This window comes from Hevea brasiliensis, chromosome 12 (genome assembly GCF_030052815.1).
Source record: "Hevea brasiliensis isolate MT/VB/25A 57/8 chromosome 12, ASM3005281v1, whole genome shotgun sequence".
Classification (NCBI taxonomy): Eukaryota; Viridiplantae; Streptophyta; class Magnoliopsida; order Malpighiales; family Euphorbiaceae; genus Hevea; species Hevea brasiliensis.
This window is the reverse complement of record NC_079504.1, coordinates 37,145,756-37,164,243: the sequence shown is the minus strand read 5'-3', so window position 1 is coordinate 37,164,243 and position 18,488 is coordinate 37,145,756. Positions and strand designations below refer to the sequence as shown.

Below are 18,488 nucleotides of genomic sequence, written 5' to 3'. Positions count from 1 at the left end.
ATGAATTTATGAAAGAGTCGAAGCCTCTTCTCCTCCTCCTTCACTACTTAATTTTTATCCCTAATTTAATTATTATAAAAAATTATTAATTTTAATATTATTTTATAATATGTTATGCATGTGCATAATATATATATATATATATATTATATATATCTATTTTATATTGCTATGATATTTGTTTTATTGCATATTTGTTGTTTGTGTTTGTTGGATGTTGGTTGTGTATGGATGTTGTGAGTGTTATGGTATGGTGCGATGATGGTGTTATGAGAGAGACACTGAGACACAGCCGATCCTTCTGCATGACTGATAGACACGGAGAGAGACACTGGGCGGACCACGATTTTTTTTTTTATTAAGTTAAGTGAGAGAGTGAGCACATGCTGTGCTGTCATATATATTACTAAGAAGAAGAAGATTATATGTGTGTATTATATGTATTGTTGTTGATATTGGTGATTGTGTATATAATGATTGTGCATTATAATTATAATATGAAATTATTATAATGATGGTGCATTTATGCAAGATATTTATATTATATATATGTTTTATTAGATTATATAATGGTTTTATTTTTCTCTTTACTGAGTTTATTCTCAGTTTTATTATTTTTTTTTTATTTCTTCTCTTCATCTGTTTTTTATTTCTTTGTCTTCTTCTTAATTGATTTCATTGATAGTATTTAATTTTTTTTTAAAATTTTTTTTATTTTTTTTTTTTATTTTTTTATATAATTTTATTTTTTTATTTTTTTTTATTATTATAGTTATATTATTAAATTTATGTTGGATGTTTGATTTGCATGATGTGATTGGATGAGAGGAGGAGCTGATTTTCTGATTATTTATTATGAATTTTATGAATACGTTGTTGTGGTGATTTATTTATATTAATATTATAAAATTTCGGTTTTTAAAGGTATTATTTCCAGTTTTTAAATTATCCATTAATTTTTAATTTAGTGAATTGATAAATAAAATTGTGCTTGGAGTTGATTTAGGGTTAGTTAGCTAGTCCCAGTTTAGGGTAGTTCTGCTGAGCTAGTGAGGCTTCTAAGCATTATATATATATATATATTAATCATAATTATATTAATAATTTATAATTGAATATTACATAATTAATAAATAATTAAAATATATATTATATAATATATTTAAGTTTAAATTATATACACACTTTATAGTTAATGATTATATATTAAAAAATAGCAAAAGATATATTATATATTAATAATTTAATTTAAAATTTAAATATTAATTTAAATATGACTTTTAAGTAAATAATTATATAAAATTATTTCAAGAATGGAGAATCGAATCAAAATCATATCGAACTAAACTGAAATTAAAAAAATAAAAATTGTATTAAATTGAAATCGAAAAAACGAAGAACTAAATTAGAACTATGTTGAATTTTAATTTAATTTTGATCCATAAATAAACTCCAAATTAAATTAGAACCGCACACTTTTATTAGAAAGCATCAAATTTTTAATATTAAGATTAGTTGCACTCAAACTTCTAGTATTAGGATTTTAAAATTAATAGGTGTTGAGTGTAATGATAAGACCATTGTACTCTTAAATGAGATAGCTCAAATTCGATTATTAGACAATGCATTATTGAAAGGGATAATTATAAATCTAAAAAAAATTAATTTTTTTAATGAATTATTTATATAAAAAAAAATTAATTTAAATTTTTTTTTAAAAATTAATTTTAAATTTTCTAATTAAAATATATTAAATTAAATTTAAAAAATATTTATAAATATTTATAAATAATCAATTTTCCCAATAACAATTCAAAGGCAACCAACAAAATTTTCCAAATTACCCTTTTGCTCTTTTAATCCCCATACCGCCAGAACCGAAATAAGCGCATCCAAGCAGTCAAAGACGTCTCCAAGGCCGATCCTTATCTTTCACTCTCTTCTTGGACGGTAGTCCGCAATTCACATAGCGAGGCGGCGCAGCCGCAGAAACACCTGCAAAATGGCAAAGGGGAAGAGAGAATTGCTATCTAAAGCGCCATGGAGGGGCGACCTCGACAACGAAGCTGACAAATTCAAAGACGCCAAGCTCAAAGTCACCAATCAGCCCGGCTCCACCCCTACTATGCACGTCCCTCGCAAGAAGAACAACAAGAGCAGCTCCGACGATGAAGGCGACGATCCCCTCGAGCTCGACCCCGAGCTCCGCTACAGCTTCCAGCGTAATTTTCAGGTTTCTCCTATGCGCCCTAATTATTTGCCTTTTTTGTGTTCGACCTCAGTTGGGTGTCTGATTGACCAGCGTTGGTGCTTTTTAATATAATTTTTCAGTTTCTTCAGAGAGTGTTTAGCATTGACACCGTCGTGAAGCCTCTTCCACCTGCTATGGCATACAACGTTTCTCGCAACTTGAGCTTCTTCACCCGCATCTTTACTCAATTCTTTGGTGATTATTCATTTTATTTTCTTGCATCTTGCTTTTAGTTCCTAGCTGGGAGGATTACATACATATATATATCCATTATAGAGCTGACTACTTTTGCTTTTCTTTTCCATTCATGAATTTGAGTCTTCTGCAAATCCCCATGGTTTTTTGGGTATCCTAGAATTCTTAGCATTTGTTTCATGATCATAGAGTTCACCTTTAGGGCAATGTCTTTAAAATTTTATTAAAGTAACATGATTTTGAAGTAATTCCACAGCTGCCTTGACCTTGGACTAATCAGTGTACTTCCAAAATACTATGTACACCGGGACCACCCGTGTGCCTTCAGGGTTTCAACTGGTTATCCTTAAATTATTGCTTAACCTATTTAATAGGACCACTTACTATGGCTCTGAAACATGGGCGCTAGCAGGAATCGTAGGAGCCAGTTCTTAATGTGTGAATGTGCTTGTGTAGTTAGTTAGCCCTTTCATGTGGTTGTGTTTGGTGCTGTTAACTCTTTTCTTACCTGTCCTGGGTTATCCGTTGATGCATTTAACTTCCTATCCTTTACAAAACTGTTGGGCCCTTGGTCTTGTATTCATAAGCTGAATGAGACCAAGAATTTCACATTAAGCAGTAAAGGAAAATCTTTTGGGCCCTTGGTCTTGTATTCATAAGCTGTGATTTGTTGTAATGCAGATCCAGAAGGCATTGCAAATGCACAGAAATCTCTTGGCTTAGGACAGGAAGAGAAAGCACGTCGGGTCCGTTGAGAGAGTGATTTTGTTCATTGCTATTTTTTGACTGTATCTGAATCTTTGTCTTGCCAAGAATTTGTTCTGCATGATTTGTTTCCTTAAAGATGCATCATTTTAACCATAATTACGGATTCTGGGGAGGGAACATAAATCATAGGGGAAAATGACAATAAATTTATTGCTCAAAATGAAGATATCATTCCAGTTGAAGATGGTGCACTTGCCTAGCTAATTTAAGCACGCAATTCTACTGCACATGCTGTGCTTAGCGTACTCGAAAGACTTGAAATCTCTTTGCATTTTCTTCATATTATTATCTACCATCAACCCTAACGTTGAAGACCTAGTTCTATCAACATGCTCAGATATAACCATGACTACATCTTACAGAATAATTAATTTCTTGAGAGGACCTGCTTATTTCGTAAGTATAAGAGATTTCTTGTTTGCTCTAACATACAATTTTACAGTGAAAACGAAAAAGAAGATTATTGATGGTGTTCTTGGAACTAACAATGCTTCTTCCTACTAGAACTTGCTGGAGATACAAACCGTAAGTATGCACACAGAAACAAAGCCCAACAGTGATAACAATAATCCTAAACCTCAGCACAATTTTAAACCACACCCCCCTTTTCTATACGTATGAGAGAAGAAAAGAAAATGAAACCAAATTTACACTGTACAAAGGCATTCAATGCCTGCAGATGTCCGGGATATGTGAAGTCAAATTCATTCAGAAGAACATAGTCTCATCGATGAAAGCCTCCCCGCCAATATCCCCATTTGCTCATTCCACATTCTGATAGAAATTTTTCATAATCATGTTCAAGTTTGCTGTAGGCATGAGACATATCTTCAAATAAAATTTGTTCTTGATCCTCAGAAATACTCTGCACAATAAAAATCATTATAGCAAGTATAACATGCTGAATTCTGGGATCTGTTATCAGCCTGGAGTATCAAGCGCGGTATGTTTATCCTGTTCCTTTAGCTATGCATCATATCCTACCCTTATTAATGTATAATCATAACCCATCCAAAATGTGACATACTTTGAATTATTAAAGGAAGATGGCAAATGAAATTAAAAACGCATTAAAGTGCTTACATTGGATTCTATTCTTGATTCAGAGTCAAGATTAGGGTCCTCAATGTCACTCAGGGCATATTTCCATCGCATTCCCCTGTTCCCATCATGACTCCTTGATTTATCCGAAGTCTCTTGTCTCATATCTCTAAAAAATCCAGTGTGAAAAGCACCAACTATGCATCTGATGCAAAATGCAATAAGAGGAACCAGAACTAGAAAATAACCAGTGGATTTAGCCTGATAATTGAGTGGACACGCTTGTTGAGGTCACTACTATTGATAAACTTACAAGACAAAAGATATTGGAACATAACACTAACATGATATTACAAAGATAATGTGGGGAAAAAAGTTTTAGAAAATATCTCACATGAGGCGAACCAAGGGCAGATAGCATGATGAAGGGTTTTTTATTCAAAACCCCACCCAAGATATTCTGCGAACCTCTAAGTCTTTCTTGATCGTAAAAGCTAGGAAGCCTGCTTTTCTTCATCTGATACTGAATGAAGAACATATGATAAACACCTCAAAAAGCTATAAGTCAGAATAAAAGTTGTAATTTATGATGCTCAAGCAAACATGAATCAGATTTGTAAATTAAAATTGCACCAGTAATATATTCTGTATAATAACTTTCATCAAAATATGGTAATATCATGAAACAAGAAACTCAGCAAGGGACAAAAAGAAGAATGCACTACATGCCACGGCTCACTTTGAGTTGTATGCCAAGAACAATAAATTTAAATAATATACCTACTTAAACAAATATTGACATCAAATAACTTTAATAAGATTTTTTCATGGTTTTAAAACGATTTGTGGTTAACATTTATATTGAGAAGTCATAAGAAACAAAGGAGATTACAACATAGAGGGGAGTTAATCACACTATGGCTCCAAACCACAATGTCTGAAAATGTATCTGAAGTCTACATATCTACTCAACTAAGCTACAATGCAGAACTAGTGGGTTGGCTACATGGGTCATTTTCCTTTAGAGCCAAGCTTTCTAATACATCAAAGAATATATACAGGTGAAATTTTTTTTCACATTGTCCAAATATTTATTGTCAATCCACCAAATGTTCATCAACACTGACAGTTAATGTGGATTGATATGCATGCCTTGAGAAATGCACTTCATTCTCATTCAGAACTGAACAACTCTGTCATAATTTACCTTTGTTAACTATATGAATCAGCATATGAAGCATATTGATTACTCAAATTCAATTTTGTTATTATAAACTCCATATATGAAGCTTCTGTAACTATAATATCATCAAAAAAATGTAAAAAGAAATAGAATGTTGAAATAATTTACTGGAAAAAAAAACCACAAAGAACAGAGATTTTATGGTAAAACAATACAAAATTGAATGAGGCAAAAAGCTTACTGAACTCAACTAATTCATTGGTTTATTAATGGGATAAATAACACATTCACAATAGGTTGAACTATCAGAACTAAATTATAGAGCACAGCCACAAAACGATAACCAGAATAATATTTTGGTAAGATTAACTAAACTAACGTCTACAAATTATGATGACATTCTGCTCACCAGTTGATTGTTTCTTGTGGCAAAAGCAGGAATACTATGGAGCTGGCCTTTAAGAAGAAGGTCAGCATCCAATACATTTTCATTAGCAGCTGCAAGTGAAGGAATAGACACACCATAAAGCCTTGAAATTGAATTCAGTGTTTCATCCCTGCCACCAAAAATTTTAGAACGAATAAGCCAGTATTGTAGGATTTCAGGATTACAAGTTCAAAAACATGCCACCTATCAACTACAATGATCTTAATTTCACAAATTTGTGCATATTTCCAATATTCACATCCAATTGAAAGGGGAAAAAAACTACAAATTTGAAAGTAGAAACCTTCAAAATTCAAGACATTAGTTTTGAGATTTTAGCCTAATCAAAAATAAAAACAATTCATTGGTGCTCAACAGTTTTGAGAATAATAGACAGAATACTTCCTGCACCAAGCAAATATTCTAAGAATTATGAGCCTATTTAGTCATATTCCATATGCGCACATACTTCTTCAACAGAATTCTGACCCCAAGATTCCACATATACATATTGGTCAATTGTGCAGTTATATATATATATATATATATATATATATATATATAAGAAAAACCAAGGATTGGATTGTACTCTTTGACCACAGGAAGCAAGTGGTGCTTGTTGGAGCTTTGACCCCTTGGCTTTGAAATCTCCAAGATATGAAATCTACAGCTCTGACACCAAAAGAATTCCCACGTCTTACTGGAAACAAGTCTCATAAAAGCACAGTTGACAGTACAAAAAGAAAAAAAAAAAACACAACCCATTTTCTTCTGCAACATTTTCTTCCAAACCAGAGAAAGAGGGGTACCTCAGCAAGACCTTTAAAATGCTTCTTCAAGGCTGACTTGCTGTTAATCCAGGATTTCAAGAAGCAACTGTCACATTCCAGTTAACAACAACAAAAGTGATTAACAAAACAAGAAGGAAAAAAAATGTGGAGTAGCATTAATTGTGAAAGGGGAAGTAAAGAAAGAAGAAGGTACCAGTGAGGGAAAGACAGGAAATTTGTCGTTATTGGATTGGAAGGAGGAAGAGAGAGATGATTTTTCTGGCTCAGCTTCACTTCCATCACACACTAAGATTTTTCTTCTCTCTCTGCTTTTTGGGTCTTTCTTTCTACTTTTTATTTGCAAATAAAAACATTCCTAGATTATTAAACTTTTTTAATTTTTTAGTTTTTTATTTTAAGTTTTATATTCTTTAATTTTATTTTTGGGAGCTCATAAACTTTTAATTAAAAAACATTTATTATTTATATAATTAAAGACATTATAATCAAAGCGTAAAAAATTATACTATACACATATAACATTTTGCCCAATAAATATTCAGGGTGGAGGGTTAGCTTATTGGAGGCTTTTCGAAAACTTTTTATTAGCTTTGATATAATAATAATAATAATAATTTCCTTAAGTGAAACCTTAAATTAATTATTAAATTTAAAATAATAAGTAAATTTCAAAACTTCTTTTTAATTATTTTGCAATAAGTCTTATAGTAATAATAATTTATAAAAATTAAATTGAGAAAGTAAGGATTAAAATATCAAAATACTAATTTTCTCTCAAATTCAATATTTTAACTTTACAAATGGGATGATTTTCTCATACTCTTATCTTTTTAATTAATAAATAAAATTTCATTTTATATATTAATAAAGACAATTAGAAAATTAAAATAAAATTTCATTTCTGTGAAAATTATTTAGTTAAATTAAGTAATTAATAAATTAAAATTAATAAATTTATGTTTTTATTTTTTCCAAAATTTATTATTATTTATAAATATAAATCAATCTTAATTAGGCCCTCTAAAGTTAGAGGCGTAGCTCCACAACTGATTACAAGGAATTTAAAAAGATTAAAATGATTGTATTTAAAAATATTAAATAAAAGAAAAATCTTCTTTCTAATTTCATGAATTTCAAATTTTAATTAAAAAACATTTAATATTTTATTTAGTGATAGTAATATACGTTTTTAATTTGTTTTTGTGAAATTAAGTTTTAATGTTTTCTTTTAAACTGCTTTAAATTTTAACAAAAAACTATTAAAAAAATACTAGTCATTAGTGCCATGTCTATGCTGATGCTGCTCGTAGAACTCTGCGAGCATGGATTTGCAATGCAACACAGAGAAGTATCAAGTGGGCTAGTTTGGGCAACTCTCTAATTCCTAAGTTAGTGACGGGAACATATAGTAAGAGAATGAATTAAGATAAGATAAGCATACCTGAAAGTCCCTTGTAAAGGTGTTAAGTTAGACTACTATTAAGAATGAGAGTATGTGTTGAGATAGGACTTGAAGTACAAGTAGCATACCACGAGTATCTCAGAAGTCTTTACCTTGACATGATTGGATGTCCGAGCTATGCAGGATAAGTCAGACTATGCTCGAGTCACATAGTTCGATTGCTCAAATGCTCGACCCATAATTTCCTTTGGCATTATTTTTTCATTAGCCCCTTTAGTATCTGAATCTTTAGGTTTGACTATGATTGATCGTTTGTGTCTTGATCGTTTGACTATGATGATTACACAACGCAAATCTTCATTTATAAAAATGCAAAAAGCCCTAAGATAACTCACTCAAGGGCTGTGTAGTAATCATATCATGTTATAACAAGCACGCAAATCTAAGGAACACATACAAATCGCACAATCACATAGTATTAAAAATAGAAGAAGAATAACACAGAATTTAACGTGGTTCAACCGTAAGGTTTACGTCCACGGACAAGACAAGAGAAAAAGTTCCACTATGATGAAAAGAGCAAGATACAATCAATCAGAACTCTCAAACCCTAACTTCAGTGTGTTTCCCTAATATCTCACAACTCTACCACAAATGGTAGAATATTACAATATTTATACTGGTCCATACCGTAGGGGCGTTGCCCCCGCACCCCAAGGAGATCAGTGGTGGGCTTCGAGCCTGGGTCTATTGGCCCGTGCCCTCCGCCGCCACCACATATTTCACTTTTTATCCCAATCAAGTCGCAGTGCGAAACTTTAGGATCGGGTCACAATTCAGGTCCGTGAAAAAATATATTCCAAAATTCAAAGCCACAAAAATAACAATTCTTCCCCTTGACTTGAATTTCCTCTATCATCAACAAAATAACCACAAAACACTTTGTCTTGCTATATGCCCTCGCAAGGGCATTACTGAGCACTACAAACACCAACCAAGTCTAGGCAATGCCTACACTTACTGACTGGGACTCCCTTGGTCATCATATCTGCTGGATTATTATGTGTAGAGACTTTTTGTACAACTATAGTCCCCTGAGATATAATGTCCCGAATGAAGTGATATCTGACATCAATGTGCTTAGTTCGCTCATGGTACATCTGATTCTTTGTTAGATGATATTTGACATCAATGTGCTTAGTTCGCTCATGGTACATCTGATTCTTTGTAAGATGTATTGCACTTTGGTTGTCACAAAACACTGTTGCCTTGTTCTGTATCAACCCAAGATCACCCACCAAACCTTGTAACCATAAAATTTCCTTTATTGCCTCTGTTAAGGCCATATATTCAGCCTTTGTGGTAGACAAAGCAACTGTAGCTTACAATGTTGCCTTCCAACTGATACAACTTCCAGAAAGAGTAAACAAATAACCTGTCAAAGATCTCCTCTTGTCTAAGTCCCCTGCAAAATCTGAATCCACATAACCAACAACTGAATCACTCATCTTAGCCCTGTCAAATGTCATACCAACATCTGTAGTACCCTTTAAATATCTCAAAATCTATTTCACTACCTGCCAGTGCTCTTTCCCAGGACACGCCATGTATCTACTCACAACACTAACTGCATGTGAAATGTTAGGTCGGGTGCATACCATAGCATATATAATGCTACCAATAGCACTCGAATAGGGAACACTAGAAATGCTCCATCTCCTCATCTGTTTTTGGTGACATGTCTGCAGATAACTTGAAATGGGCAGCAAATGGAACAGTCACAGGCTTAGCATTATTCATGTTGAAACACTTAAGCACTTTCTCAACATAGGCCTGTTGAGACAAGAAAAGCTTCTCAACACTTCTATCCCTGGTAATTTCCATTCCCAATATCTTCTTTGCAATACCCAAATCCTTCATCTCAAACTCATCATTCAACTGCTTTTTCAGAATATTAATTTGTGATATGCTTTTAGCTGTGTCGACACCATATTTTGGCCGATCCCCAAAATTAATAAAACTTTGAAACCGATCCCCAGTACTAAGTCTCCTTTTGACAGCCAATTACATTCCCGATCTCTTTGCTAGATAATTACATTTCCGATCTCTCCTCACACAGGAAGTTGAGTCAATGCTAAGTCCTCATATCAGTCAAGGCCTTACCGGTCTCTCAAATCATTCACCGATCTCTCAAGCCCATTGTCAAATATCCTGACCAGTTAACTACATTCCCGATCTCTCTTGTCAGACAAAATTGAACTAACACTAGAACCTTGCTGCCAGTATTCATGGTCGACCTCCCTTTTAAAAGTTTAGGAATAACCAAGCTAAGCTTCTAATTCGGTTTAATGAAGATCCCGACCTTAGATGTTCAAGCCAAATTTTCAATTAAGTTCTGTTTAACGTTGGTTCCTTACCAATCTCATGCATATTGTGTTTTCCGATCTCTCACACTTAGGATAATAATCGCTTCCAGTTATTTCAATATACTCAGGCAAACAAGGGTTTAGAAATTTTCCGATCACAACCATTCATCGAACAAAAAGGCATTCTATTTCATTTCATTGCAAAATTTGTACAAGTTATTCGGCTGGGGGATCACCCCCAGCCTGACTTACATTTCGCTCATCCTCTCCCTCTTCCTCACTATCCTCCCCCTCGCCCCCGGGAGCCAGGTCGGCCATCCAAGAGAAGTCCTCTTCTGGGTAACGCTTCTGGAGTTCGGCCAAGAGGTCCTTGTGAGCATTCACATAGGCTCTGGCTATTCCCGTCACCATCTCTTCGTCTTTCTCCTTAAGCTCCTCGATAAGTTGAGCAACCTGAGCAGCATCGTTGGCCTGAAGCGCCTGGACTTCTCTGAGAGCACGATCCCTTTCAGCCAGGACATGAGACTGTTCGGCCAGCTTGTCTTCATAGAACTTCGCCCGCCCCTCAACTTGAGATATATAATCCTGAGCGGATGAGAGTTGGGATCGGAGGGAAGCCACTTCCTGATTTTTCTTCTCGATCTCCTTACCCAGGCGATGAGCCTTTTCCGAACTATGGTCCGTTCACGGATACTCCACGTTCGTGCTCATGGATCGGTCAAGATATCGCCAAGGCTGCCGAGGATAGTCCGTCCGATCCTCCCGGCGGATGGAAGACCCTAAGACTTTGGCAAAATCGGGTTCTCGACGATCGGTTATTCTTGAGGACTCGATCAACGTTTGAGCGCCACGAGAAGAGGCTCTCACGAGAAGATTGAGAAGGACCCCTTTCGTGCTTGGAGCAAGCTGGAGGTTGCTCTTCCTGTTGAGGAGGAGATCGGACAGCTTCAGTGATCGGCGGCCCCGAAGGTCGGGGCGGGTCCCCTTGTACTTCCCTAGGTTCATGACCGGGTGTTCGAAGCATTTCCGAACGCTTCATCTCCTTTATTCTCCGGGAAATCTCTTTGTCTTTCTTCCGCTTCCTGGAACCCTCACCACCCGCCATACCTGCACAAAGAAGAGGTCGGTGAGATCACTAAGGTCTGAGATCGAGATGTAGAAAATACCGATCTTAGAGGTTAGAGAGCGGAAGTTCGCGATCTTGGCCTGGTGAGCAATTGTATGGTCCAATGGTGCAAATCGCGATCCACCGCATCTAAACAGAATACTTTTGAGTGGCACCTAACTCTTGATCCATCACTATTAAGCTTTCCTCTGGTTCAGGTAATGCGCTTGAAGCAAGGGCCCCTAGTGCCACCTACGGGGAAGTCCTCAAAGCAGTCGATTTTTGCTCCTCGAGAATAAAGCGGTTCTTCCAATTTTTAAGGGAGGAGGCGGATCGGTGAAGAGCCGCAATGAGGCTTCGCTGAAAGAACCGAGGCTCGCCGTCCTTTGTGAGTTAGCTGTCTTGATTCGCGAACACCTTAGACGTAGGTCGATTCCCTTAGCTCGGCATAGGCCTCGGAAGGCTACTAAGATCCGCCACGAGTTAGGGTGAACTTGAGCAATGCACACTCGGTGAAGTTTTAGGACCTCCTTGAAGAAGTCATCCGGAGGAACCAAGACCGGCCTTTAATCGTTCCTCGTATACCATAACCATGTCATTCTCTTCAAAGAAGTGATCGGCTCGGTGATCGCCGTGACACCGGATAAGTTCGCATTTAATCGGGATGAATATTGTACTCCTGGCTAAACGATTGCAGATCGGATTCTTGCAAGATCGATGGCAGCTCGTCCATAGGGAGATTCTCCCTCCCTGAAGAAGGTGCGTGCCTTGATGGTCCGATCCGCCCCCGAGCTGGAACAGAGACCCTAGGAGGTTCTTGTTGAACGCTTGGCCCGACTACCTCTTCTTCATCAGACGACCACGAGAATTAAATGGAAGGAGGGCTCGTCGCTCTCTGACCTTCGGCGCCGCTCATTTTCAAAGGAAATAAAGAACTTAAACTAAAAAGAAGATCAAAACCCTTACCGGAGTCTGATCGGCGTCGGAAGAACTTGAAAAAACGAGAGAACTTTGAAGATTGAGCGAGAGATTGAAAATGACATGCAAGAGCAAATGGCTAACCCCCCCCACCCCTATTTATACTCGTCCGAGCATTTAATGCTCACGAGGTTCCAGGCAATGCATCGGTTAACGGGATTCGCCAGCTGCTCTGACCACGTCTCTCGAACATTCCAACTAATATAAAGAGATCGGTTAACTGGAGATCGACATATTAAGTTGAATATTTTGAATAAAGGATCAGTTAAGAGTTGTTTTGTTAGGAACCAGATCGGACAAATATATCAGAGATCGGAAAATAATCAATAAAGATGATAATTGGCAAAATAAGATTTTCATTTCCAAAAGTCAAGTTTACATCATTTAAGCGATCTCAAGAGATCGGAATACATTTCCAAAAGTCAAATTACATTATCTGGGCGATCTCGAAATCAAAATACAATTAAAGATCTGATTACATCAAAAGGCCGATCTCTAAAGACCAGCGGAACATCCTATCTAAAGAGGTCTATGTTAATAGTCAACATTGTGACTGATCCAAAGGGTGTCGCCGACCGGAGCTTAACACGCTGTCGGAACACCCAATGTGGAGGAAAGACGCTGTCGGAACACCCAATGTGGTGAGAAGCCGAGTAAACTCAGTGGAGCGACTCGAGATCGGTATGATCGAGGTCCGCAATCCAGATCGGTCAATTGATCCAGTTCTCTCACCATCATCAGACAAGGTTATGCGATCACCAGGGTCGTAAATTTTCAGTCGAGGAGTAAGGAAGTCCATCGGAAAAAGATCAAAGCCACAGTTGTAGCCGGAACTTCCACCGGAGCAGCTAGAACTGGGAAGTCAGAAGGAAGAGAGGAAATCGGATGAAGGAAAGTCTCTTTCGACAGGGGTATTTATAGGAGAAAACGGGCATTTATTGCTCAGCAGAAAACGAAGCGGACGCTTCGGGGATCGAGGGGAAATTAATGCTTTGACCGGACCAAGACTGATTAAGGGATAATAGAGATCGGAAGATAGGAGATCAGCATGAGAGATCGGAATAGGAGCGTGTCAAGAAGATCGACAAGGGGGAGGGATCGGAAGACAAAAAGAATAAGACAAATCCCAAATAACCGTCGTCAGAATCAGAGCCGAGGTAGTTAAAGCGTTGCAGACGAGATCTCCACCGCACGCTTAAGAATCGCCCGCAATGCTGACAGGTGCCAGGGTATGTCATGACAGTCCTGTACATCCCAACCTCCACCATTGATCTCACTTGTAAGGACGAGCCCGGGGCCCTTGGATCAAAGAAGAATACGACAAGACCGGCCCCTTTTATGCCCAGCCCTCGGATCACCCAGGTCAACGAAGTTTTGGACCGTCAGATTAGAAGAAGAAAAGGACAAGTATCTTGAGAATGATCTCGACCATCCGTCTTAATTCTCTTTAATTCCTGAGCTTCAGATCATGTCCTTTGAAATCCTGACCCTCCATCTCCCTCAAGGCAGATCCTGAACTTTCAGGGGAGGCACCCAGTCCCTATAAATACCTGCAAGAAAAACTGTTCAAAGGACGGAAAAACGAAAATATAGACAAGAGGCAGTTATTATAGCGGAGGAACTCTGAAACTTCATTCAGTTTGTTACTCTGCTACTTAGAAGGGTTGATTAAAAAGACTTTTGAAACTAGTTTTCTGAAGTGTTTTCTTGAAAAGGATTCTGAATACTGGAACCCTACATTTTCAGTTTGTTCATTATCTAGTCACACTCTCACTTTCAGCCCTTTATCATCTCTGTTTTCATTCCCATTGTCCAAGCTCAACTTCATTCCACTCGGTTTTTATCTTAATCTGATTGCATTTTAGCTAAGCACCCTTCAGTTCACGACGAACATCAGCTCTCGGGCTAATCAATTCGCTGCCTTATCACTATTTGTCACCCCGTAGTTATTTCAATAGATTTGGCTCCTCACAGGTAAGAGCTTATATTGCTGTTTTTATTAACTGTTTACTGTTTACTTTTCGCACTTTCTTTGTTCTTCTTACGTATGCGACTTTCTCCAAGTTCATTTTGTGCAAGAGAATCCCAAAGAACGTTACTCTCGAATTATCTCTTTAGTGATCAGTCCATCATTTTATTAATCTTCGTCATTTCTGAACGCAAGTTTCCTAGCTCCTAGTAGCGTGTAAGTGGTCGGGTAAAACGTAGGTAACTGCAACTTAAGGCTCTCTTTTAAAAGAGAGAACCTGAATAACACGTCAGGAAAATAGCCAAACTATTAGGCTGACGTAAACGGCAATTCGGCAAGATACCATAAAGTGGAATAAAACCAAAGTAAATGAAACAGAATAGATTGGATATTAATAGGTATTGGCAAAATGACTACATGGAAGGTCGGTAAATCAAGTCTAGTATTCCCCATTTAGTCACAAGGTATCAAGAAGCCTTATCCCCAGCATCTTTGAATGCCAGAATCCTTAGCTTTAGGCTCTTATGACATGTAGCTGAAATTAAAATTCGGGAGATCGGAAAAGTCCCTTTCAGGCTCCTGTTAATCTAAAAGAGATCGGAGGAGAGTTCTTATCCGGTCTCAACTCAAAATTTTAATAAATATTAAATAGGGATCGGAGGAGAGTTCTTATCCGGTCTCAACTCAAAATTTTAATAAACGTTAAAAGAGAACGGAGGAGGGTTCTTACCCGGTCTCCGCATAAATTTTAATAAATATTCAAAAGAGATCGGAGGAGGGTTCTTATCCGGTCTCCACTCAAAATTTTAATATTTAAAAGAGATCGGAGGAGAGTTCTTATCCGATTCTCACACCAAATCTTAACCTGTACGCAAAATAATCCCGAAACCAAAACGATTCGCAACACCAATTCACTGAGGTTGTCTCATTTACTTATGTATCTGGGTAATCCGAATTTAGTGAAAGATCAAATATTCCTTTTACCAAAAGGATTAACATTCCCATTCAAGCCCTCCTAACTAATTTATAAAGAACGTAAAATTAAATCTACTTACCCTTATTAAGGGACGAGGTGGGGTGCCTAACACCTTCCCCACCCGTTTACGGACCCCGAACCTAGAATCTCTGTCTTGAAGTGGTTTCATTCCAATTTATTTTCTCAAATGGTTTTCTTTAGTTTCCCTCAAAACTAAGGTGGCGACTCCTCACTCCTTCCCACTTCAGTGAGTGATCGTCCAGGCGACCGCAAAATCCCTTGCGACAAGCTGCAATAAGCATGTCATCCACATACAACAGTAAATAAACAAAGGAATCATCTGAAAGCTTCTTATGATACACACAATTGTCATATGAACTACGATTAAAGCCATTACGAACTATGAATGTATCAAATCTTTTGTACCACTGCCTAGGAGACTGTTTCAAACCATATAAAGATTTCTTAAGCAAGCAAACATGGTTTTCCATACCTGGAATGACAAATCCCTCAGGTTGACTCATATAAATTTGCACCTCCAACTCACCATGCAAAAATGCAGTCTTTACATCTAGTTGCTCAAGCTCTAGATCATGAAGAGCAACCATAGCAAGTAAGACTCTAATAGAACTGTGCTTCACAACTGGAGAAAACACTTCATTAAAGTCAATCCCTTCCCTTTGAGTAAAGCTTTTTGCTACCAACCGTGCCTTATATCGAGGTGCTTCAACCCCTGGAGTCCCTTCCTTTTTCTTGAACACCCATTTGCAACCTACCACTTTTTGTCCCTTAGGCAATGTTACAAGCTCCCAAGTCTAATTCTTGTGAAGAGATTTAATTTCTTCACTCATAGCACCGACCCACTGATCTGCATCTGAACAAGAAATAGCTTCTCTATAATTGCTAGGTTCATGCACATCAACTATTTCAGCAACTGATAAGGCAAACACAACTAAATCTAAATATGCATATCTCTGCAGTGGTCTAATATGTCTTCTCTCTCTACCAGTTGCAATGCTATATGGTTCCTGTTGCTGTTGCTCAGGTGCATCCTCTTGTTGATCAGGATCTTGCACCTCATCCTTTGAATCACTAGACTGAACTACTGAAGTATCAATATCAAGCTCCACCTATTCTCTGACACCATGATCTGATTCTGCTATTGACTTCTCCCTCTGACTATCCAATGAAGCAGACTCATTAAATGTTACATCCCTGCTGATAATTAATCCTGGAGACTTTGGATCATTGCACCACAACCTGTAGCCTTTCACTCCAGATGCATAGCTTAGAAATATGCATTTTCTTGCCGTCGGCTCAAGCTTACCATCTCTCACATAAGCATAAGCAGGGCAACCAAATACTCTTAGCTGAGAGTAATCAGCAGGTGATCCAGACTAGATCTCAAAAGGAGTTTTGCACTCAATAGCTGTAGATGGAGATCTATTAATCAAGAAACAGGCTGTATTAATTGCTTCAACCCAAAAATCCTTTCCCAATCCTAAATGTGAGAGCATGCTTCTTGCTTTGTCACAAAGCGTTCTGTTCATGCATTTTGCAATACCATTTTATTGTGGTGTCCTTGTACAAGTGCGATGTCTCACTCTACCTTCATTATTGTAGAATGCATCGAACTCATGATTGCAAAATTCCAACCCGTTATCAGTTAGTAGGGGCAACACTTCTGGCAATCATGGTATAATGGATCGACCTGAGCAGAGTAGTGCACAAGTCAGGGTGTACACCATGCACCAAGGGGAAGAAGCAGAGACTTCAGATGTAGCTGTCAATATGTTCACAATTTTTGAAAGAAATAATTATATATTATTTGATCTCGGCTCTACTTATTCGCATTTTAGTGTTGGAATTATATGTCCTGCTGCTATTTCCTTGCATGAAAATAAATTTTGATGGGTTAGTGACTAGTCATTTAGGATAAGAACTACGATAATAAGTGTGATTGAAATCAGTTTTGGAAGAATCCGTTAGGGAAAGGTATTTTTCTAGAATATAATAAATTCTAGAGTTAATTAGTGTATCTATTTAGTGCAAGGCAAAAGGACCTAAAGGTAAGTTATGGTAATATAGCTGCCCTAGATGAGGGCAAAGGTATTACTGCTGATAGATGCCAGTGGATACCATAATCAAAATAAGTTTAAGATATCATTGGATTCGAGAGGGATAAGATATAGGAAAAGTTTGATCTATTGGGATGTATCCTAGTAACTATGCAATGTTCTTGATATTTATGCTATAAGCTGCAGATTACAGTACCGACTTGGGATTATTGTGTAGAACTACATACTACCCGATAGTGCACCAAGATAAGAATAGTTGCAAATGGCTTCTGCTTTGGTATAGTTATGTCAGAGCAGAGTTTTATTACTGGAAATGAGTTTGAAAATCCTAATTCGAGATTTAAAACTCTAGAGTTAGAATATCAAAACGTCACAGTCGTAAGATAGCTAGAGTCACTGACTCAGTTATCCTAGTATGAGCTACAATACATTAGGGATTGCTATAAGACTAGAGATTCTAGTATAATTATAGATTAAAGGCAACACTTATATGGTAAAGTCATCCAGTCTCTGATATGGGTCTTACAATTATTTTGGTATTATAATGGACCTTTTGCCTAAAGTTTAGTAAAAAACAGTATCTTAATTGTATAGCAGCAAGGCATAAGGTGTGATTTTGTTCCCCTGAAGGAGACAAAATGCTATGGATGATAATCATAACTTATAAAATGATGTTTTAAGGGATTTATTGTATGCAAAGAGAGTAGATAGCTGTCACGACCCAACCTATGGGCCGGACCGGCACTAGGACCTGGGCCAGCCTAAAGCCCCCGAGGCCCGTAGTAAGCATAACTATTCATTAACCCAACTCTAAGTCCCATTTGGGCCCAATTTCAAGAAATCAACTGGACAGAGTCCGGCCATAAAATGGACATTTCAACGGAGAGTTTTTGACTCACCCGACCTGTAAATACAATAAATAATCAATTGGGGAGCTCAGCTCACCCTCCACATACTC

The 18,488-nt window shown here is 37.1% G+C and overlaps 2 protein-coding genes across 3 annotated transcripts; one reads left to right on the top strand and one right to left on the bottom strand.

Annotated features, from left to right (window-relative positions):
• Nucleotides 1-1,860: 1,860 nt before the first annotated feature.
• LOC110645419 (uncharacterized) lies at nucleotides 1,861-3,310 on the top strand. The gene is made up of 3 exons (XM_021798585.2): nucleotides 1,861-2,233; nucleotides 2,332-2,446; nucleotides 3,128-3,310. The coding sequence occupies exons 1-3, from the start codon at nucleotides 2,003-2,005 to the stop codon at nucleotides 3,199-3,201; spliced, it is 420 nt and encodes a 139-aa protein (XP_021654277.2). The 5' UTR covers nucleotides 1,861-2,002; the 3' UTR covers nucleotides 3,202-3,310.
• On the bottom strand, nucleotides 3,127-7,000 carry LOC110645418 (uncharacterized). Of its 2 annotated transcripts, none has more exons than XM_021798583.2 (7): nucleotides 6,850-7,000; nucleotides 6,675-6,741; nucleotides 6,455-6,537; nucleotides 5,848-6,007; nucleotides 4,650-4,778; nucleotides 4,298-4,516; nucleotides 3,127-4,079 (listed from the first exon to the last, which is right to left on the bottom strand). In XM_021798583.2, exons 1-7 carry the CDS (start codon nucleotides 6,933-6,935, stop codon nucleotides 3,939-3,941), a joined length of 885 nt encoding a protein of 294 aa, XP_021654275.2. In that variant the 5' UTR covers nucleotides 6,936-7,000; the 3' UTR covers nucleotides 3,127-3,938. The 2 variants fall into 2 exon arrangements, with proteins under 2 accessions (XP_021654275.2, XP_021654276.2); XM_021798584.2 differs by having other exon boundaries at nucleotides 5,848-5,995.
• Nucleotides 7,001-18,488: the final 11,488 nt, after the last annotated feature.

What these genes read in the sequence shown, in the direction of transcription:
- LOC110645419 (XM_021798585.2), top strand. Translation starts at nt 2,003, where the DNA reads ATGGCAAAGGGGAAGAGAGAATTGCTATCTAAAGCGCCATGGAGGGGC. An exon ending in GCTTCCAGCGTAATTTTCAG is followed by an intron (nt 2,234 to 2,331) that starts GTTTCTCCTATG and finishes ATAATTTTTCAG; the next exon opens with TTTCTTCAGAGAGTGTTTAG. An exon ending in CATCTTTACTCAATTCTTTG is followed by an intron (nt 2,447 to 3,127) that starts GTGATTATTCAT and finishes GTTGTAATGCAG; the next exon opens with ATCCAGAAGGCATTGCAAAT.
- LOC110645418 (XM_021798583.2), bottom strand. Translation starts at nt 6,935, where the DNA reads ATGGAAGTGAAGCTGAGCCAGAAAAATCATCTCTCTCTTCCTCCTTCC. An exon ending in ATTTTAAAGGTCTTGCTGAG is followed by an intron (nt 6,538 to 6,674) that starts GTACCCCTCTTT and finishes TTTTGGTGTCAG; the next exon opens with AGCTGTAGATTTCATATCTT. An exon ending in CCACAAGAAACAATCAACTG is followed by an intron (nt 4,779 to 5,847) that starts GTGAGCAGAATG and finishes TTCTTCATTCAG; the next exon opens with TATCAGATGAAGAAAAGCAG.